The sequence below is a fragment of the Pleurodeles waltl genome, chromosome 6, assembly GCF_031143425.1.
Source record: "Pleurodeles waltl isolate 20211129_DDA chromosome 6, aPleWal1.hap1.20221129, whole genome shotgun sequence".
NCBI classification, from domain to species: Eukaryota; Metazoa; Chordata; class Amphibia; order Caudata; family Salamandridae; genus Pleurodeles; species Pleurodeles waltl.
Window position 1 is genome coordinate 1132141382 of NC_090445.1, and position 23326 is coordinate 1132164707.

Consider the following 23326-nt stretch of genomic DNA (forward strand, 5'->3'; position numbering starts at 1 on the left):
TGTACTGGAGTAGAGTGCAGTGGCACAGAATGCAGTGTTGCAGAGTGGTATAGAGTACAGTGGCGTAGAGTGGAGTTGTGCAGAGTAGATTGGTGAGGCCTAGACTGCAGTGTAGAGTGGCGAAAAAAACACTGACATAGAGTGGTACAGGGTAGAGTAAGGAGGTGTAGCATGAAGTAGCATAGAGTGCAGTGGTATAAAGTGGAGTGGTGCAGAGTGCAATGGCATGGAGTAGTGTAAAATGAAGTGGTGCAGGGTAGAATGCAGTGGTGTGGAGTGGTGCAGAGTAGAGTGGAGTGGCCCAGAGTGGTGTGACATTTGACCTCAGTTTTTGAATGCACAGCAAACGTGACAAGATAGGAACAAGATGTATAGGCTAAAGCCAACCACTGTGGTACATTTTAAATGCTGAGTTTGTGCTTCTCCAGACTAAACATTCCTAAAATATACTGCCTACTAGGATTGGTCACATGCAACTCCTAAACCTTGCAATCCTCATTGTTTTATGTAATATTTCAGATAGACTGATTTAAACACATATGAACACATATGATTCATTGGCTCTGTATAATGTGTGTGTGATATAATGTGCTCTGACACCCTACAGTGGTATAAGTAGAGCTATAAAAGAAATTAAATGCATGTTAGAGAGGGGCTATCATGAGATAAGGGCACTGGTGAAGTTAGGTAAAGAGGGAATCTGTGAAGAAAGGGACTTTTAGGGGGACTCCTACAAACATTGTTGCATGAGGAGCCACTAGCGCTAAATCCGGACCTGACCATCTACTCTTGGTGAAAGAAGCTAATTAAAACAAGCATTAGCAAAGCCAATAGGTTGCACCTATATAGTGGGCTGTTGACTTTGGCTATGCTTTTTTGCCATGTTGTACATGTTGTACATCAGTACGGCTGCTGTTCAGCATGGATAAAAGTAAGTGGCGTAGAGTGTTGTAGGGTGGAGTGGGGGAGTAGAGTGTTCTAGAGTGAGGTAGAAGTAGAGTGTCATAGAGTTAAGTGGGGGAACAGAGTGTTGTAGAGTTGAGATGAGGTGAGTAGAGTTCAATGGTTCAGCGGCAGAGAGTGTTGTGGAGTGGAGTGTCATAGAGTGCTTTGGCGTGGGGTGTAATAGGGTGGAGTGGATTGGATTGAGGTAGTGGTGTGGAATGCAGTAGAGTGGGGTGGATTGATTAGAGTAAAGTGGGGAGGATTGGACAGAGTGGGGTGGATTGAAAATGAGTGAAGTGGATTGGAGTGGCGTAGTTTGGAGGGGTTATTGGATTGGGATGGGTGGCTTGGACTGAAGTGATAGGACTAGGATGGGGTGGACTGAATTGGGTGGGTGGGTGGATTGGACTGGGGTGGTTTTGGGAAGGGTGAATTAGAGTGGGATGGGTTAGACTGGAAGGGAACGAGGAGGAATGGAGTGGACTGGAGTGGGGTGAACTGAATTCATTGGATCAGAGTTGACTGAAATGGGGTGGACTGGACTAGACTGGACTGGGGTGGAGTGGGGTAGATTGGAGCAGGCTGGATGGACTGGGGTGGGGTGGGTTGGATTGTGGAAAAGTGTGGTCGACTGGACTACAGTGAGGTATACTGGACTAGAGTGGAGTGGGTGGATTGGAGTGGAGTGGATTTGGGGTGGGGCGGGTGTGCTGGATTGGAGTGGGTTGGATTGGAGTGGGGTGGGATTAATTGTACAGAGGTGGGGACGATTAGAGTGGGGTGAATTGGACTGGAGGGGAGTTGGCTGGACTGTAGTGGAGTTGGGTGGACTGGCCTGGAGTGGGGTGGAATGCAATGTGCTGGACTGGATTGAGTGCTATGGACTGGACTGGTATTGACTGGATTTGGTGGATTGGGGTGGGACTGGCTGGATTGAGGTAGACTGGACTGGAGTGGGGTGAATTGGAGCGGGGTTGGGTGGATGAATTAGAGTGGAATAGATTTTTTGGGAGTGGGGTGGATTGGACTGGAGTGTACTGGATTTGAGTAGGGAGTGGTGGACTGGAGTGGGTTGGATTGGACTGGAGTGGGGGGTTGGAGTTGGCTTGGTTGGATTTACTGGGGTGAACTGGATTGGGGTGGGTCTGGTTGGTGTGGGGTGGATGTGATTGTTGTGTAGGTTGGGTGGCTTGTATTAAGGTGGTTTGGAGTAGGGTGGATTGGGCAGGAGTGGACGGATTAAAGTGGACTGTACTGGACTGGAGTGTGGTGGGGTAAGGTGATTTGAAGTGGGATGGATTTGAGTGGAGTTGCCTGGAGTGGGGTGGACTGAACTAGGGTGGTGTGGATTGGGGTAGAGTGAGGAGGGTTGAGTAGAGTAGGTGGACAGAAGTAGAGTGGGTAGAATTGGATTAGAGTGGGGTGGACTGGAGTGCAGTGGGGGTGTGGTGGATTTGAGTGGGAGGAGTTGATGGGGTAGATTGATGTGGGATGGATTGAAATAGGGTGGGGTCGACTGGATGGGGTAGGTTGGACTGGGGCGGGGGTTGGACTGGATTGGGATATGGTAGGGTGGATTGGAGTGAGATTGGTGTGGGGTGAGTTGGATTGAGTGGGGAGAATTTTGTTGGAGTGGGGGTAGGAATGGAGTGAGGTGGATTGAATTGTGGAGTTGACTGGATTGGGGTGAGATGGATCAGATTGACGGTTGATTGGACTGGAGTGGGGTGGACTGAACTGGAGTGGGATGAATTGGATTAGAGTGGAGTGGATTATACTGGTGTGGAGTGTGGTGGATTGGATTGGTGTGGAGTGGTGTGGATTGGATTGGAATGGGTGGGGTGGGGTGGGTTGGATTGGGGTGGATTAGGGTGAACTGTATTGGGCTGGGGTGGATTAAGGTGGTTTGGATTGAAGTGGGATGGACTGGGGTGAGGAGGGTAGATTAGAGTTGGGTGGATTGGGTTAGACTGGGGTGGGTTTGATTGGAGTGGGTTGGACTGAAATGGGTTGGATTGGATTAGAGTGGGGTGGGTTGGATTGGAATGTGGTGGTTTGGAGTAGGATGGGTTGGATTGGAGTGGGGTACAGTGGGTTGGACTGGAGCAGAATGGGTTGGATGGTAGTGGGGCAGGTTGGACTGGATTGCATTGGATTGTGGTGTATTTGAGCGGGGTGGATTGGACTGTATTGGGTTGGATTGGATTGGTCTGGATTAGGGTGGACTGAAATGGTGTGCAGTGGTTTGTTGTGGATTGGAATGGGGCGAAGTGGGATGCAGTGGGGTGAACTGGGATGGAGTGGGGTGGATTGGATTGCCGCGAGGTGGACTAGATTGGAGCTGGGTGATCTGAAGTGGGGCAGACTGAAGAGAGGCAGATTTTTATGGACTGGAGTGGGGAAGATTGGTTTGGGACAGATTGTTTTGGACCGAAGTGTGGCAGACTGGAATGGGGCAGATTAAGATGGATTGGAGTAGGGCAGATTGTTTTGGATTGGAGTTGGGCAGATTGTTTACGATTGGAGTGGGGCAGATGGCTTTGGATTGGAGCGGGCAGATTGTTTTGCATTGGATTGGGGGAGATAGTTTTGGATTGGAGTGGGGCTGATTGTTTTGGACTGGATTGGGACATATTGCAGTATGGTGAGTTGGGAGGATTGGAGTGTGGTGGACCGGAGTGGAGTGGATTGAGGCGTACTGCACTACTATGTGTTAAAGCATAATTTCGAAAATTACACATAAGAAAGAAACAATGTTGATTTGCAATATTTAGAGCAAGATAATCGTCATAATTTGAGAACAGTGCCCACAGGCAAAAACAAAACATGAGTGCAAAGTGAGAAAAGAAGACGTGGCAAAAAAAGAAAAGTTAGCTATAGAAAATACATCTTTGCTATTTTAGTTGTCCTACTGGGCAAATTTTTACCAGCCACATGGCTTCTGTTTGCAAGACACCAGAAGTTAAAAGAAGAAAATAGTACCTCAATCACGTTGTGAGCAGCGGACGGGCACTGATTACATTGAAATAACCAGTGTTTGGTCCCTGCTCCATGGACAGAAATGGAAATGATGATATGCCAGCCATGACCAATTACGAGGATGTAAAGAACCTGTATTTTAGAATCCCACATTTCAGCTATTTTGTAACATTAGATCTAAATAAAAAATTCCTTACTGCCTTCCTCCCTTCTGTACTGTGTCAATTTAAGACTTTTCATCTCTGTTTTTGTGATTTCTGATGCAGAACTTCGGCCACTGTGTATGTAAACTGAACAGTGGCCTGTCTCCAATCTCAACATCGTTCTGACACTACAACCTCTAGAACTCTAGTCCATGCTGCAAGCTATGCTTTTCCAATGCCTCATACAGCACTGGGGCAAATTCCACTCCCTTGTGACGTTGTCCGCTCCCAAAGCACTCCAATATTCCCTTACATCGCTGCATTGCCTTTCACATTGCTGCTGAATTCTGAAACATCCATAATAAAGATGTTAACAAAGCCAGTCTGTGGTTCTGTTGCCCTTGACAGCTCACTGTGTGTCCCCAAGATCAAACTCCATTTACTAGCATCCTTTGCCTTCAGTCATTAAGTCGTTTCACTACCTGGGGAACCCAGATGAGGGCCTGCTCAAAGGTCTTATGACATTGAAAAGGAGACGACACCGGGTAGGAGTTCACTCATTTATTTCCTACTCCCTTTACGTCCCATTAGTAACTGCCCAACCGACCCCACAGCGTTCCACATTCCCCCCGCGTAACACATTCCGCACCCAGAATTGGAACTCCCTTCAACATACAGTGCTCCAACCCAACATACCCCACTTCCTTCACAATAACAAATAAACAACAACAAATTAGCTAAGACTAACATATACATAACTGCACATGTGATAACTAGCATACATATACCTAGGTATGTGATTGACTATATGATCTGATGTACAATGTAATCTTTGAATTTCATAGGATATGACCTCATCCTCCCTGACACTCCCTTATTCATACTCTCCTCCATGCAATTCTCACTCGCTTCCATGCCCAATCTCCCAATGACATAATCCCTCTTAGATTCTGGCACAACAGAAAGGAAAGATTTATTCCATCTGCTTCCATTCTCCAACACTACCACATGATCCAGGACTTTCCTCACCTTGGCAGGAGCAGAACACCTAGATAAACCCTTCCGCACACATCCCAGTTTCTTAATTCTCAATCAATCTCCTTCTTAACCAACAAGAAGCTTAGATTGTGTGCTCCTCATTCTATATCTTTCCTGTACAACAGATCTCACATCCGCCACTTTTTCCAACTAGTCCACATCAACATTCTTCCTAGCCATCCACTCCTTATTCAACTTTGAGCCAGCTATTCTACCTCTTAACAATGTGAATGAGGATATCCCTGTACTGATATGGGGTGTTGTCCTGAACCCCCACAGCAAGTCTTCAACAGTTTCCTTCCATGGTAGCCCCTTGACCAATGCCAACTGCAAATTCTCCTTTATAACACAGTTAAATCTCTCCACCAATCAGTTGCTAGGAGGATGATACAGGGATGTTAGAGTGTGCTTTATTCCCAATCTAGCTAGAAAACTTGCCATCTCCTTAGAAACAAGTTGTGTCCCATTATCAGTGACAATCTCTTCAGGAAAACCTTCTCTCAAAAACAATTCTTTGAAGAATTTTTTGACTATATCGGTATTCACATGATCCACAAACTTCACTTCTGGACATTTGGTCATGTAGTCCATCATCACCAAAGCATACTTTGGTGCAACTTCAATTATTCCAAATGGACCTGAGATGTCAAATGCCAAATTGGACCAAGGTACATTTTCAACCTCAATTGGGTCTACATTACCTGAGATTTGTCACTCAACACACACATGCAACAGCCGCGCACATAACACTCAATTGCTCTACCCACCTCGGGCCACAATAAATCCCCTCCCCCCTACGCTTCATAGCATGACTCCCAAGATGCCGTTCGTGTGCCAACTCTAACACTCTCATTCGTAAGCTGACACACGTGGGTTCATATCCCATCCTCGTCGCCACTGAAAAGGAGACGACACCGGGTAGGAGTTCTCTTATTTATTTCCTACTCCTTTATGTCTGGCAGTAACAGTCCAACCGACCCCACAGCGTTCCACATTTTCCCCACATTCCACATTCCGCACCCGGAATTGGAACTCCCTTCAACAAACAGTGCTACAACCCAACAGACATCCAATAGGCTACATCAGTTTCTATTTCACCAGAAAAGATTCTAGTCACACAGCATCTCAAAATCAGGCATGACCGCCGTCAAATAATCAGTGCTGTAGTGGATCCTGTATTTGTTAGATACTAAATCAATGTTTCCCTTATATGTTACTATTTTGCCTACCCGCCCACTTTGTTGGTTGCCTCTTCAATCCTTCAATTATTTGGTTTAGGGCTACGTCACTTACTGTTCAGTCCAACCGTCCTTCTCATGTCTTAAATAACAGTTATTTTCATAAAATCACTAGAGAATGGTGTGTCTATTCTTTACTCTTAGAAGTTAAGGAAAGGGGCATTTATCCACCCCAGAGAAGTCATATGGAATTTAAGAAAGCCAACTTTGCTGAGGCTAACAGAAACTCTTTATTTTGTTGGTACTATCAAAGGCAAGGCAGGATGTATTGACTATCCATGCCTCGTGGTTTAGAATAAAGCTGTCCATGAAACATTTGGGCTCTGCAAAAGATATTAAAGATCACTCCATCAATGTATTAGCATGAAAAGTGGACAATTTTAGGGTATGTTGAGGGAATCTAGACATTAACACCACCTGTGGGACAAAGTTCCGTGCCACAAATATTTTAATATGTTGATATGACTGTAATGCGTAGAACAGCCCCTAGAGGACCCCACAATGAAAATAGCATTTGTAAGAAACATGGTCATGTAACTGCATAGTTAGCCCCTAGAGAGCGCAACCACACAAAAAATGGCAGAAAGTAATACAGTGTAACCACATATTTAACCCTTACGGGACATAGTACATTAAACATATTAAGGAATAAAAGACCTATAGCAATAATATTACAAAGAAAGTCCTTAAAACACAACCTACTCTCAGCTTTAAAACAAAAGTTCTGCCCGTGAGAAACGTTAAGCAGATACTGCATGGTGGGAGGGGTTAATATTTTGGGGTCCCCACTAACCAAGTGTGAGAACAAAAAGATGATGTAGATAGAACGAGCACATTGTTGTGAACATTTTGGTGGTGGTCCCAGTGTCCTAGGACCCCCACAGGCTGAGTTATAAGTAAAGCTATTTTGAAAAAGAATGTTTGCAAAGCATTATGGGACGAGTTTCAGAGTGCAGTGAATATTGTAATATCGGTTCTCCTGCTGTGCCGGGAGAGCCACTTTCGCTTTGAGGATTTATGTTTTAGTAAAGCATTCACCAATTTCAAGTGTTTTAAGGGGAGAGCCAAATGAAATTACTCTGATTAGGTAACTGTGAACAATATGACCAGCGCTTCAATACCGCTGATCGAGTTCACGGTGTTGTGCCTGTTCACGCTCTAAGCACTATGGCTGCAATGCAGCACAAAGGGGAGAAGCAAAATAAATAGTTTTCCCACACTGAAGTATATTGGCAATCATGCAATAATCTATTTAAGAGGGGCAGTCTGCAGGGCGTGACAAAAACAGCCTCAGGGAGGGACAAACATAAAGCAATTACCAATGACATCAAGTGATTTTTGAGAGGCAAGCCAATGAACAAGTTAAAGCCATGGGTGTGAGGTAGGCGTGGTTAAAAGCCCACAATACTTATAACAGGACAAAGCACTTGCAAGCTCAACTTAAAAATGTGGTGGAAGTCTCCATGTTCTCTCAAGGCAACATCAGAAGGTATGTTTTTAAAACGGATCACAGCATAAACCCGGTCACTTCCATGCTAATATTTGAGAGCCAATGTCCATTTCAAAAGGCATTTTGTGCCCATTCTTAGCTCCATTTTGTCCATTTATCCTTCTGTATCTTATGAAGTTCAGTTTAGGGAAAGAGCACAGTGATGCATTAGCAGCACCACCACAAATGATGGGTAATAGGAATAAAGTATCAGTGAAACAAAGCTAGTGTTAAACTAGGCCGCCCTGTTAAGTATCACATTACAATGCCAGAAAGGGCTGACACATATTGCTTTTGTTTGCCACAAATAAGTGAAGTGTACCAAATTCATGGTCCAGTGATCATTTACAACCTATCTGGCCGTTAGAAAGAACACCAGACTGTAAAAGTGTCAATTGATGTTATATACTCTCTAAGGGTCTGATTTTTAAAAAGTGGTGCTGCACCTAGTTCAGCACTACTTTTCTTGCGCCCCTTAGTGCCCCCCTAATGCCACCTTGTATGCACCGTATCTAAGATACAGCGCCCCATGGTGGTAGTCAGGGAAACTAGCGGCAACATTTATTACGGTAGTTCTGAGCTTTACTGGACTAGCGTAAAAAATTTGATGCTAGTCCTGCCAAGCCCATTGAGGCCTATTGAAAACAATGGTGTGCCTCCTTTTACTGCCAGCTCTGAGCAGGCATTAGGAGTGCCAAAAAAATGACGCAAAGAAATCGCTTAGATTTCTCTTAGATTCACCACCTCCTTTCCCCTCCCCCAGCACAGGCATAATGTAGTGCAAAGGGCTACAATAGTAGTGCAATGCATGAAGTGCTCCTCTTTGTAAATCTGGCGCAGTGAATTTCGCCTTGTTGGGCTACATTAGCGTAAAAAAAAATACGTTTATGTGGCGCCAGGGGCTCTTAAATCAGTTCTTAAGTTTATTGACACAATCACAAATAATGCACTGTCATCAGATCACACAGCCCACAATGCTTAGTTGCAACCAGTAAAACATGACTGCTTATAAAAGTACCTTTTTCTAGGTATCAATATGCAAAAATCACATAGGCCATGATATACTAGAGGCAAAAAAACAAGATGTGTACACTCTCGAATTACAGCAAGCACCAGACGTCCTGAATACATGTTTTGGAGCGAATTATTCTAATGCTGCTTCGAAATGTAATTCTCTTTGAAATTAGCCTTTACGGACAGAGATTTATAATTTGCATTTTCATAATTGGAGAAGAGTGCTCTGGAAATGTAAGACAAAATCTACTTTCAGTAATGAACAGTGATGAAGACAACCTTGGGATGTTCACAAGTATGGAAATAATCTCTCATAAAAAATGTAAAAACTACCAATGTTTGAACATCTATTGTAGTTTAAGTTTTAAAAAGTTTTTTATCATTAAAGTAAGCAGCATCGTATCGACAAGCACTGGCAAATGATGATATTTACATTTATACAATCTTTCCTGATAAATATTTAAGGCGATGAAACACAATCACATCATTTTAAGTGGGAGGAAAGAGCATCACTGAAATCTAGAGACAACATCAGAACTATATATGGAGCTTATCAAGGGGCGTAACCAGTGCTTTAAATGGAAAAATAGAAGTGCAGGTACTCTGTACCAGAGTACCTGTTTGTTTCTGAGAAGTGCCGGTACTCTCCAATTAAAAGTATTACGTTTTTCCTGAGATATGCCGGTACTCTCCCTCTCGAAATAAAAAAGTGCCGGTACTCAGTATCGGAGAGTACCGGCCCATTTAAAGCACCGGGCGTAACACAGGCCCTTTCAGTCCCTGAGGTGCATGGGGCTCCCAACACTTCAGCGGGCCCAATTCAAACCAAGGCCAATGAAATAGTGAGAGATAAGGCCGACTCAGTGGGCTCTCATCTCGTCATCACTTTCTGCAAGGGAGCCCAACATGTAGTCAGTATATAAGTTAAGAGTACACACACATGCACACAAGTATATAAGTTAGGAGTACACACACACACACACACACATATATATATACACACATATACACTTTACCCAGTGGCGACTGTTAAGTCAGTGTTTCCTTAGGAAATGCCTTTTGTTGGCACCATTTCATGAATCTTCACAAAACATTCCAAAAAAGTCCTCTTTTTTGCCTAGTTTCTTTATGGAACGTTTCAGGGTGATCTGTCAAGCAGGGGAGAAAAAAAGGGGGCTCCCAAAACGCAAAGTACCATGCATTTTCTAAAGACTTCTTAAAGATGGGCTATGGCAAATACTGCTGAATGGAATTACACCAAATTGTGCTTTTTGTGATTTGGTGTAAATCCGTTCAGTAGTTTTTGTGAAATTTAGGTTAAAATATAATTGTAAATCTGTACGGTTGGCTACTTAAGAGTCCTGAGAGACTCTTGCAGGGGAACCAGTTTAAAAATGGGGCGTTCTAATAAGCCCAGGGAGCTTTATTTCCCTTAGGTCATCTCGCTCCCATGGGAGTCAGAATCCTGTGGGAGCGAGCACTCTGATTGGTTTCCAGCAACATGAGAAAAATTTTGCTGGCTGCCATTAAAGGACTCAGGGACTTAGTAAAATGTCCTGAAGTTAAACAAAAATAATAATATGAGGGGCAGGGTACAGATACGCTAACCCAGGAGGCCCAATGTGAGGACCCCAGAGAAACCCCCTGGGGGAAAATACAAAAACAAAATCAGAAAAATTTGAAGCGAAATTTAGGTTAAAATATAATTGTAAATCTGTACGGTTGGCTACTTAAGAGTCCTGAGAGACTCTTGCAGGGGAACCAGTTTAAAAATGGGGCGTTCTAATAAGCCCAGGGAGCTTTATTTCCCTTAGGTCATCTCGCTCCCATGGGAGTCAGAATCCTGTGGGAGCGAGCACTCTGATTGGTTTCCAGCAACATGAGAAAAATGTTGCTGGCTGCCATTAAAGGACTCAGGGACTTAGTAAAATGTCCTGAAGTTAAACAAAAATAATAATATGAGGGGCAGGGTACAGATACGCTAACCCAGGAGGCCCAATGTGAGGACCCCAGAGAAACCCCCTGGGGGAAAATACAAAAACAAAATCAGAAAAATTTGAAGCGATCTCATGGGACACCCGCCAGGTAGATTTTTTTTTTTTTAATGGATACATTTGTTAAGCTTATGTTCTCCCGGGGAGCCTACCCCCGGCCTGTATTCATATAGATGTGGTGGGCTGCTTGGCCCACCACACATGCAGGGTTGAAATTAGTTTATATGGGGAAAAGGGTGACGTGGCCCCCCTACTTGAGCTTCTAAAGGCCCGAGGATCCGGCCCGCAGGGCCAAAACTTTACAAATTAGTCCCAGATTCCACCCCAGGGTCAATTACTTTAAGAGAAGGTCCTCCACCCCCGAGCCACAGCGTTTCCGGCAGTGGGAGAGAAACCTGTGCTGGTTCTCGCTTGGCTGAACATATTCAAAACTCCCACCAATCGGAAGCAAACACCAAGTCCGCTCTCAGCTGGCAGAAGCTTTGAAAACGCTCCCGCCAACTGGAAGCAGATTTCTGATCTGTGTACCTGCCCACAGTGATCTGGGGAGGGAAACCAATCAAAATACTGCTCCCATTCAGAGGGGGTGGCCTCCGAGCAGGAGCAATGCCAGCTCCTGACACGTGCAGTTAGCTGACTGGGGCCACTGTGCCTTGGGGCTCACCCTCCAGCCCCAACAAATGTACGATGGGTGTCCTGAATGGTACCAGGACACCCACCTTTTAGAAATACTGGCCTTATAATGGCAGGCGGGGGTAGACGCACAGCCCACCTCCCATTTATATTTACTAATGGCCCTGGGGGATGGGGTCCCTAGGGCCTAACAAGCCTCAGGGAGGGGGCCATGCAGCCCCTTCCAATTTAATTTTAGTAGTAGCCCTGGGCGATATGGCCCACTCTGCCTAATAGGGCTTTGGGAGGAGGCCACGCGGTTGCCCTCTCCTTCAATTACAAAAAATCCACTCAGAGAGGAGGACATTCATTTAAAAAGGCACTGGGGGATGATGTCCCAAGGGCCAAATAAGGCTCTGAGAGTGGGGGCGCCTACACCTTTAAAAAAAGAAAGGCCCTGGGGATGGTGTCCCCCGGGCCCAATAGGGCTCAGGGAGGGGGGGCCATATATAAAGAAAGGCCCCTGGGGATGATCCCCAGGGCCTAAGAAGACTCAGGGAGGGAGCCACTTGGTCCCCCTTACCTTTAAAAAACATAAGGTCTTGTGGACCCAGGACCTAATAGACTTAATTAGGCTTGGGGAAGAGGGGCACACAGCCCCTCTCCCCTTTAAAAAATATAAGGTCGAAGGCCATGCTCAGCAGGGGGTTGGCTTTACCTATGGTAATAAAATATTACTTTACTTTAAAATAACTCTAAAAATCCACTGAAAACCCAAAGTTTAATGTAACGTTATAGTTAGGTGTACTTGTCAATGTCAACATTAACGTTATTAGAAAGTCACCAGTTACGGTTAACAGATCTAACTATAACTTGCGACCTTGCCATGCACTACTAATGGCTGCACATTTTAAATCACTCCTGACATGTTCTAACAACTCTTTTCCATTAACAAGTTGGAAAGAGAAGCCACAGACCCTCTCAGGAAAGAAATCAAATATCTACTAATGTTGTCTAGCGCCTGCCACCTCAAGAATGGTTACACACCAGAAAGATACAAATTGAATTCTACAAGTATTAGCGCATCAATATTTAAGAGACATTTAAAAATACCAGAGTTGATTGCTATTTTGTTTTACAGCAACTTAGTAGAACACCATCTATCAAGGTGCTTAATTTAACAAGAGCCTGGGTACTTGCCAGCCTTTGCTTTCAAATGTTTTACTTTTTTACGTTTTTTGTCTAGCTCTCGACTGGAGTTCCATGCAAACAAGGGTTTTCTAAATGTGGAATCGTGTACTAATCCTAAAAAAACATACCGTTTGTCTTTATTCTTTCATGTGTCACATCCCTACAAGCCCGAACCCAGCCCTGTATCACCAAAAGCATCTCCATCGGGAGGGCAGTATTCACATTTCCTATTGCCTTGCTTAAATCACAGGGCACCTTGATTTTCTTCTTGCCAGGAAAGCCCAGACCAAATACTAAATCCTATTTGCCTCTATGTCTGCGGAGTGATGGAAATGAGGGGGTTAATTGAGACTCTCTAAAGCCAACTGCCAAAAGTTGTAGAAGTCATCTGGAGAAAGGTTTTAGGGCCCAGTCGCCCTACATGTCACAGATAAGGCAAGAAACAAAGATTGGAGAAAAATACCCACTATATTGTGCAGGAGAAACTTACATTCACTAGGAAACTGTTAAAAACACAGCCCTCTGTCAGTAAAATCGGATATTATGGATATATACATTTTAATTAGCCATTGCTACATCTCAACTCTAGAGAATCCAAATAAAAACTGAGTGCTCGCATGCACATTAGCCAGTGTACATTTGATGTGATGTATTCTGTCAAGGCTTTGTATCCACTATGTTCCACACCTTTCTACTGTTTGTATATCAATGTTATGATGCAGTTGACTTTGAGAGGGAGGTTCACTCTGCACACAAGGTTGAAATAAGATGTGCACTCAAAAGACCTGTAGGGTGTACAGTACAATCTATAGGCTCCCCATAAAAATCTGTATGCTACACAGGTGAAGGACAAAGCAGAGTAGTTAATGCATGACTGATCCACTGAATCGGGCAGGCGGAGTCTATGCAGCATAAGGTTAAGTGTTTTTCATAGGGACGAGGAGCCAGTCCCTTGGTTGATTTATTTAGATTCTGAATGAGAGACTGGAGTGCCAAATTGTAGGAGGCTGAGTCAATGTTCCAAAACTATTAGTGGGGTGGCAGGGATGAGTGAGGGGGTCTTGGTCTTGTCTCATTTAATTCTATATTCAAATCTTTTCTCAGCATTGCACCGAAGCTTCAAACTCACAGATCTTACCCCTGGAAAATCGTGGTATGAAGGATATGAAGTGATTTTGGCTAATTACATTGCAGACAGGGACTTTAGGAGCAGCGACTAAAAAGCCTTCAATACGTTCTGGAAGGAGATTAGGTAGGACCTCTCTCTGACGGCCTGGGAGGCTTTGTTAATGAATGTGTAGGAAATCTAGTCTTACGGACAAGAAATTTGTGGCAGAGATATTTATGCATTTTTTTTTTCGATTGCGAAAAGTGGTACCATTACAGTAAGTGGCTCACTAGGAGCAAGCAGACACATTACTAGCGTAACAGTCAGGGATGGATATTCAGATACTTAGTACAATCCTGGCAGCAAGGAGACATATGGTGTTTCTTACCTCATGATTCCATGAGCACAGAAAACACCCAAAAATAGTCCTTATCCAGTCCAACATATGCAATCAAGTAGGAGATTTCTTCTTTAAAGTGACATCCCATCTTTTGAATAGGGACAGAAAAACGTATTTGGACTGAGACAGTAGACATATTATAAAACTGCCTGCCTCTCTTAAAAAAAAGCTGCCTTAAATCTTTATTTTCAAACTTTGGTCATGTGCCATGGACATAAACAGTGATCTTGGGTATCAGATCAAATAACTAAAAGACTGGAAACTGACCTGAACATCAACATTTTGTGAACATCAAAATGTCTGCTCACGCAATCAGTTATAGGTGCTCCCTCAATTTAAATAGCAGAACTTTCACATTTCTAGCAAGGTGGTGTACGATGGTGATGTGGTACGCAAACTTCCAAATGCTAATGGAGAATTTGCAAAACAGAACTACTGAGATACTTTAAACTGAAACACACACATTTATAATCTGGTGACTCTTGGGAAAATAACAAAAACATTCCTTCTTGACAATGACTCGAGTTTTACAGAGAGTATATATACCATACTATTGCAATTGGATTTAAGTAGAGCTAATTAGCAAGAACCAAAATAAGCTGATCATGAAAGTTGAGGTTAACTGTTGTTGCTAATGAGATATTTAAATCAGATGTAGAAAACTGTTATAAATGCAAAAGATGAAGCCTGACAGGATTAACAGTTACACTGAGAAATGAATATGAGTTGCAGTAATTACATTTAATAGAAATGTTCTTATCAAATTTTAAATAGTTTCTTTACATTTACATATAAGGAGAAGGCCTGTTAGGGGAGATATACACCGATGGTATCTATGTAACTCAGAATAGTATTCATGAGTTCTAGGTTAACTAATGTAAGATGATTTTGTTAGAGGTACTTTGGAGCAACAAAATAATTTAGGGTGTTTAAAAAAACTGTTTGCTTTTATTTATTGCAGTGTTTTACACGCAAGCCCTACTGGGAAGCCTACAAAGAAATGATTACAAGCCTTGAGTATGAAAAGAGAGCCTTGGACTGCACGTGACTGAGGTTTGATCTCAAATCATCACTTTGAAATGTTAATTTCCTCAGATTAAATGAAGCTTTTGAAACTCTGCTTAGTTAACAGAGATGTACTGCTGACAAGGGCATGAGCAACTAACTTGGCTGGGCCCTACCACTGTACACACAAGAATAAGATACTCACTGCCATATGCATCTTTTAGAAATGAGATGCTCGCACCATCTCCATCTGTTCAACAGAATTATGGTATCAAATGAAAGAAACCTAATTGCCCAGCTAAATTAGAGACTTAGCAATAATGGTACTTCTTCACAATTTTCCAGTGTCTCTTTAAATTATGAATGTAAAATATCCTAATGAGAGCTCTGATGGAAAACGTATTTGCGCAGATAATCAGTGAAATATATAGATACAATCACCGATCCTATCAGCTTTCCAATGGGAGGATCAAAAAAAGTCCTTTGGCTCCAGATGCATTTAACAACCTTAAATATCATGGCAACTGAAACAAATAGGTTCATCATAAGGGACCACGCGGTTAAATACAATAAATAAATGGAACGCTAAATACCAGCAGTAGGCCATAAATTCCATTGGATGTTCTCATGCTTAATCAAACTTTGAAATCCTTACCTCGACAGACAGTGCCATTCTCCACAGCTTCATGACCTGCTCGACACATGCAGCGCCCGATAGGTACCAACCATTCCCCATCACCATTGCAGTACAGCTTAATAGGAACATCCACCTCCTCTGCATTTGGGATGCAACTCCCCCTCGCAGCCACTAAAGACGTACTCTCTGCTCCAGATAGGGTCTCTTGAAATACAGCCCCATTCTGGATCACTCGAGGGCACTTGCGGTAGAATACCCTGACAGCGATGAGAGACATACATCCGCCATAATCTTGGAATGCCAGGTAGAAGCCATTTTTGGAAACAGGACCAAAGCTGCGTACTTCTGTGTTGATCTTCATCACCCGACCACCAAGATCCACCTGGGAAAAGCTTTCATCAGCTGCTATTGTATCCACCTTTACCCAGGGGTTCTCCATCCAGTTTGGGAATGTCTTGGTGGCTGAGTCAATGTCGGACTCATAGTAATACAGGTTAAAAGTCTCCTTGCAAGATCCAGGGACGTTGGGTATGCTGCTACAGTCGCGCACAGAAAACTTCATCTCCACATGTACACGGTGAGCCCCTCTCCTCCGGATGTACTTGGTCCGAAGCCAGTTGTTTTGACTAGAAGCAAAGACATTGCATACTTGGTATGTCCGGATGGTGTTCATGTTTTCATCATATCCACTTACTTCTTCCCACTGCAGAAGGAAAACAGAAAGTCACTTTAAAGAGGTGGCACTCCATCAGCTGTAATATGAATATATAAATTTCCATGATGTATATATATATACATATATATATATATATGTATATATATATATATATATATATATATATATATATATATATATATATATATATATATAAAAATATATATATATATATATAAATATATATATATATATATATATATATATATATATATAAATATATATATATATATATATATATATATATATATATATATATATATATATATATATATACATATATTTAGAGAGAGAGAGAGAGATATCATGTCATGCATGTGAGTTCTTGTGAAAGAGATCCAATGGCTATGTGATGATGTAAAAGAGGTCCAATGTGTCAATGTGTAAATTATGACCAATATGTTTAATGTATTTCTATATATATGTGTGTGTGTGTTTGTAGTTATGCTACAACAGTGGAAAAAGAGTGGCTTAATAAAACACATTATTTGGGCCAAGTGTTGCTACCTTCACCAATTCATACATGTATTGCCTCAGTGCAAAGCATAAATTCCATGTTTTGCCATACTGACCATTTTCGTGGTCTCTGGGCCTGGATCATGTCTAAACCATCACTGATTCACAATAATGAGACGGTGCTCAGAGTCTCCCTGAATACCTATGCCTATACTAATGCACATGAAAAAACAGCATAAACCACACATGCATATACGCAAAGTAATAAGCTAATTAATACAACTTTTGTGAGACAGTAGGGGAGCCATATCATGATTCATGACCCGTTCCAACATCTAAACATAATGTTAATAAACAGCATAGTAGGCTTTAATAGCTGTAAAATACATTTAGAGTGCAATTATAGTTAAGACTTAAATCCAAAAAACACACTGTTATTCCCAAATTATGGTTTGGACCACCAATCATACTCAAGGTACACATGGGTACATGAGTCCTACGGCCACGGAAACTATAATTCACACACCAAAGGATTAACACGTTTACATATCTTGACCTTTACAAATCGCGGTTATACTTTTTGACAGGTGTGACTGGCAGATAAAGAGGATTAAAAAAGTCACTATTTTGTACAGAAGAGTATTTTTTGCGATCAGGAAAAATTTTTCCATAATAAAGGGGGCACTTTGAAAGGTGACTGATTTCAGGGTAGTGCTAGTGGGGACTTACAGGCATAGGCAATTGGAAAAGAAGACAGAAAAAATTAGATTGTTTTAGTGAACTTGCGATTTTCATGAAAACTGCTATTAAAAGACAGCCGTTTTCTATATGCAAAAAAGGCAACGTGTTTAAAAAAAAAAAAAATTTCATCAAAATCGGAAATGAAATTTTAAAAAACAAAGGCTGAGAAAAGATCCTGGTAGGATGAGCAGGCATGTGCCCTAGGTCTGGTCAAAGCAGTGCTTAATTTGTGCTTGTTGTTTCGGGTGTGGAGCACCGGTACTTATTTTTGAAGGCCGGGGCTTATTCTTCTGCCACAAGCATTTTACTGTAGGCAAAAGACACATATGGGAAAGATAGAGGAAGAGAAAAACGAAAAAGCGTCATAATGGGAGAAAGCAGAAAGCCGCAAGAGTGAGCTGAAGGGGAAGGGAGTAGCTGTAAATGGATTGAAGAGGCCCGAGATGGCTTCAGGATTACGCTGCTTTAGTATTCCATGTTCGCACATCTAATTACAGCAGCCACGTTTTTAAGAGGAGGGCTTTGAGCACCCGCACGTTTTTATTTACAAATTAGGCACTGGGTCAAAGGTCAGGCACAACAGCCAAGTCTATTGGTTCAGGGCCAAAGGCGGCATGCAGTGCGGCTCAGCCGCCCCCTTGGATTGGGTGCATTGGCTTGTCCGTGCATCAGGATTTGCAACCAACCGTCTGGGGTGGGTTAAACACACCACCATTCCCCGCTATGCATGACCAAAGGCTGAAGGCCGTATACAGCACAAAATTAGAATGTGGCACGAATGAAGTGCAACATAAGATAGAGACATCCAGTGAATAAGCACATCTAAGGTTAGTTACAGAACGGTAAAAATGCAACCCTGGAATACCCCAGAAATGTGCCAGTAATTCTACTGAACACACACCATAACTCACATGGAAAGCTATGGTCAATACACTACTTCGCTAGTGGCACACGAAAAGATCGGACCTGCAATGGCAAAACATGTTGGGAAGCATGATATGTGGTGTGTGTTATGCACTTTATGTGGCAATATTCTGGGATTTTCTTGGTTTCAATTTGCTGAACCATACCTAACCTTCAACGATGTTTTTTTCAGTGAACATACGTTTTTAAGAATAATGTACACAACAATAGGAACTGAATGTTGAACCTAATGAAAAAACATTATTAATTGCATCATAAATGTGAAAGTACCGTTCCAGTGTAACGCTCTGCACGTAAGACTGCCCCTTTGCCTATTACAAAGGTTGCTTGTAGAAGGAATAGCTTAAATCTTCACATACAAATTAGCTTATGCAACTACACCGAGTGGCGAATGGATGTCAGCAAACAGTGGATCAATTAATGTGTTACCATTTACCAGTAAACGGGAGATGATGTTGTCAGCTTCAAACATTGGCTGAATTTCTAGCCCCACATTTTCAATCTCAAATCTGAAAAGTCCTTGCTCAAAATGAAAAAAAACGGTTTTGCACCTTAAAAATTATGCGAATCCTTTCCATGCAAACTCGAGAATATTCATTATTTTTGTGAGGTCAAGCCCAATATACTACAAAAACACAATATTGTTAAATTCCTGATAGGAACCCGAAGTTGGAGCTCAGAAGCCAAAGGCCCAATGTTCCTCAACAAATCAAAACCAACAACCAACTCAAAATCTAATTCACTCATTCGGATGAAGGCGCAACTCTTGATAACTCAAACGAAACTAATCAAGGCCTTCTAAAAACCTGTCAATCCTGACCTGGAAACTAGTATCCAATACTCCATTACCAATCAAGACCCAATCCTCATTAAAGGCCCGGGCCCAATCCTAACCTAGAACTCAAGACCCTATTCTTCTCAAACATTAATCAACAGCCTACTTAACTCTAAGTTAGTGTAACTACTTCTTCACAAGCACTGACTCAAGACTTAATCATGTTTAAGAGCTTCAAAGACATCCTCTTTCGCATTGATTCAAGGCTCAGTCCTCACTATGGCTCACAAAACAAGTGTAAGTATGTTCAGATCTGCCTAGCATTCAGGTGACAATCTGCTTTTCATGTTACCATTCTGCCAGGGTCAAGTATGTCTGACCAGGCTGTGGCCTTTCTATGCTTGGTGGAAGCTGAATACAGAAGTTGTGTATATCAAGTACCTTTTAGATTAACCCCTGTTTGGAGACTGCTTTCTAGCTTTCCCTGGTACATTCATAGGATATGCCAAGACTGGCCCCAGGCACCTACTGGTATGTAACATGTGCCTGAGAGTGCTTGGGTACTTGACAGGTGAGATGTTTATGTAAGGGCTCCCTCCTGAACATCTTTCACCCCGAAGGTCTTATTGTACACCACAGTGGTTAGCGGTAGCTGGTATTGCTGTCCCATCTTCTCCATGCACGACCCTCACACTCTTCCCCTGATTCACCCATCCAGAGGAATTGATTGGGAGGCCCATGCGGGTATCTTGGCTTGAATGCACATCCAATAAATAAAACAGCAAGGGTCCTTTGTTGCTCAGTGAGCCCAGATCGAGACAATTTCAGCAGTGCAGCCTGTGGCCTAACAAGGACACCTGAAAAATGAAGTGGCCAAAAGTTATGGTCAAGTGTGCACCCCTAATGCAAAGAAAATGGGCTAATGGCTGAACTCTCACACCCTGTATTCTGCCTTGTTGGAGAGAGAAAACCCTAAAACCCTAGCACTTGATTGCTATTAGAGATGTCTGACAGCAAACGCACACATATGAGTGATCACCCACGAGTGGCACCTTCCAGTTGTTGAACATCTGAAAAGAAAATGCGCGTTGCTTGCATTGGTTCCCCACCAACGTCTGGGGCTAATTTTGAATCTGACTGGACAACTGTTTTCAAGTAAATATTCCCCAAGACTAGATAACAGCTGACCTCCTGGGCATCTCGTGCTCAGCTTTTCACTGGAAATAGCTCCACACACCTGAAAAGGGGAAGGCTGAAACCACAGGGTGCAATCTTCATGAGTACAACCCTCTGAAGGATAAGGACCATGCCACCGGGAGACCTGCTACAGTCTGAAGTGAAAAGTGAAACTGTCTTAGCGTGTGAACACACTGGCTCATTCAAGCCTTGGGTATTACCTCTTGAGATCGGAGGCTAGTGTTAACTCCAAGTCTGAAGACAAGATTTCACGTACAAAGGGATGCAAACTTCTGAGTGAAGCTACAACCCAGAGTCTGTGAATGGAACTGGTGCAGTGAGAGAAGTGCTGTTGGAGCTGTATGCTTGTGATCTTCTCACAACTTGATATTGTACAGCAGCACCGTGCTGCAGCCCGGTCAGTGACCTTGGACCCCGACAGTGCCTGAGGTCCTCCATGATGCAGTGACCTCCATCATCTGCAGTAGATGTCATGCAGCAACTAGACTCCTGCGAGCTGACCTCTTCAAATCAAGATCACGCACGTACTGGCATTCCAAAGTCACCCTCCCTCTGATGCTGTGATCACACCACCGTAGATGTCCATAGTGTCTGGGACAATTGCAAAGAGTGAAGGGAGCACGCAAAGAATGTTTGAACAATGTAGCTACATCCTTGAAATGGACTGGAGTGAACCTTCTGAAAGAGATGAGTAAGTCACCTCCCTGTCCCCTAGAGATAAGTACCTGTCTGCACCAAACAAGCTGAGTAAGACTTGGCCGTGGCCCTGGAGGATTTGTGAAATATCCAATGCTTTGCTTATCTAGAGCCAAACCTAGAAATGTGCTACAACGCAGGGGTGAACTCATTCACGTGCACCTTAATCATGTTATATTCTTCCCGTTGCACGACCTTACAAACATAACATTCACTGAACTGGCAGCATGTTCAGTGGGGTAGAGTGTAGGCGTGACAAGTTACATCACCTCAGCATTTAAAACCCTGACTCACCTGTAAAACTTTTTACAAAACGTTTTTAGAGAATGATGCCCTGAAACAAAGCCCTTAACTGTTAAATATTAATGGAGTCTTAATGGGAGTCCCCGATAAAAAAATGACATAATTAAAATTGACCCTCCCAGCGCGCGCGCCATCTTTACCAGTCAGGCAACATCACGTAATGGACTAAGATTAAGCTTTGGGGCATCCGAGCAACTCAGGCACACTTTGCATTACTTAAAGCCGCGGGAATGCTCGAGGCGGACACCCATCAGTGTAAGGCTTCCCAACGGGGAGATCACCGCGCCTCGAATCATCAGGCCAGAGGTGAAGTGGCTAAAAGCCTCATCCCCCAACAAAGATATCTTTTACCAGCGCCCTGTGATTTAATATGATGTTTTGGCTTGCAAACAAAAGCAACGGGGAAGTTGGTTGGCTGCCCAGAAAGTGTATTCAGATAACAGGTTACAGTGACTCGCTCTGTACGTCCATGTGCACCTGAATGGCTGTCAGGTTGGGTGAAAACAAAATAAAAGGTTTCCTGCACGGGCAGATGTGTGGTTCTTTTGTCGTTGAACGCTGAGATACGGCCACATTTTAAAACTGAACTGTGTACCGCAGAATTGCAGAAACAACCGGAACGTGTAGCTCTGATTGTTCATGTAAACTCGCAACTCGGTACAACTAACTCAGAAAACAACCCTTCAGCTGTGCTCCAGGCAGACGAATGCAGGCGCAAGCATTGGCAAATCGAAAAAGTCTGGCTTTACTGTGCTAACTGTCCACACACAGGCATGCATACATGGTGTGTTTGCATGCATTAGCACACTGAAGCCAGACCGATCGGTTCTGCCAAAGGTTTTGCTAAAAAAGATGCACAGTACCTTCACCGTGGGTGATTTCTGAATGGTTTAGTCTCCCTCATTCATCCCCCATGTAACAAATAACATATGTTTTTTATAAAACACACATTCACCCTGAGGGGAGCCTGGTGCTGTTTAACAGATGCGTATTGTTACCCAGCTCACTGGGCTCATTTTTATCAATCTCCGGAGGATGCAAGGCTGGGAAGGCCAACAGGATTCAAACCTAGGAGATGGGATCAGATAGGGATCATGCTGCTTCCCTGTGCAATCAAGTCCAGGTTGGCCTCTCTGTGCTGCTTCCAGAGGAACATGGCTTCAAATAAGGCCAGCTCTGGCTCCCTGCCCCAGAAGGTTCCTGCTTAACTGGGCTTCCTTGCAGCGAGCGAGACTCTTAGGCATCACGGTTCCATCCTTGCTCATCGGGAACGGAGTGCAAGGGGACATTTAAAGGTTCAAGGCATCAGCGACCCAGGATCACCGAGATGACAATAGTAAATAACCTAAACCCAAAGAAATGATTCAGTCAACACACCGATGGCCACCTAGCATAGCCCACACAAATCCTCCCTGTGGTGAGCAAATACTGTTGTCGTCAGTTGCATTAACATTGTCTAAATCCAGACATAAACCACAAAGTACCCAAATTCACGAGGAAAAGAGACACAGCATCTCAGGACCCGATGCCAGCTTCATACTGCAGAGACTGCTGCTGTAATTTAAGGTAAGGTTGATATGAGAATAACCGGATGGCTGCAAGAACACATCTATCCATGACAAGGATGTAATTATCACCTATGTGTGCATGTAATTTTGCTCGAGTCTGCAAAAAACTAAAACCTGTAAAGGAACTGGCAGGTGTAACTAGACAGCAAAGCAGTTTG

General features: G+C 43.2%; 1 protein-coding gene across 5 annotated transcripts in view; it reads right to left on the reverse strand.

Moving 5' to 3' along the window:
• Positions 1-23326, reverse strand: part of EPHB2 (EPH receptor B2) — a 693756-nt gene that overhangs the window by 368934 nt on the left and 301496 nt on the right. For all 5 annotated transcript variants that reach the window (XM_069240325.1, XM_069240322.1, XM_069240326.1 and 2 more), the window contains exon 3: positions 15812-16496. In XM_069240325.1, coding sequence (XP_069096426.1) covers positions 15812-16496 — 685 coding nt within the window. The remainder of the gene's footprint in view (positions 1-15811; positions 16497-23326) is intronic.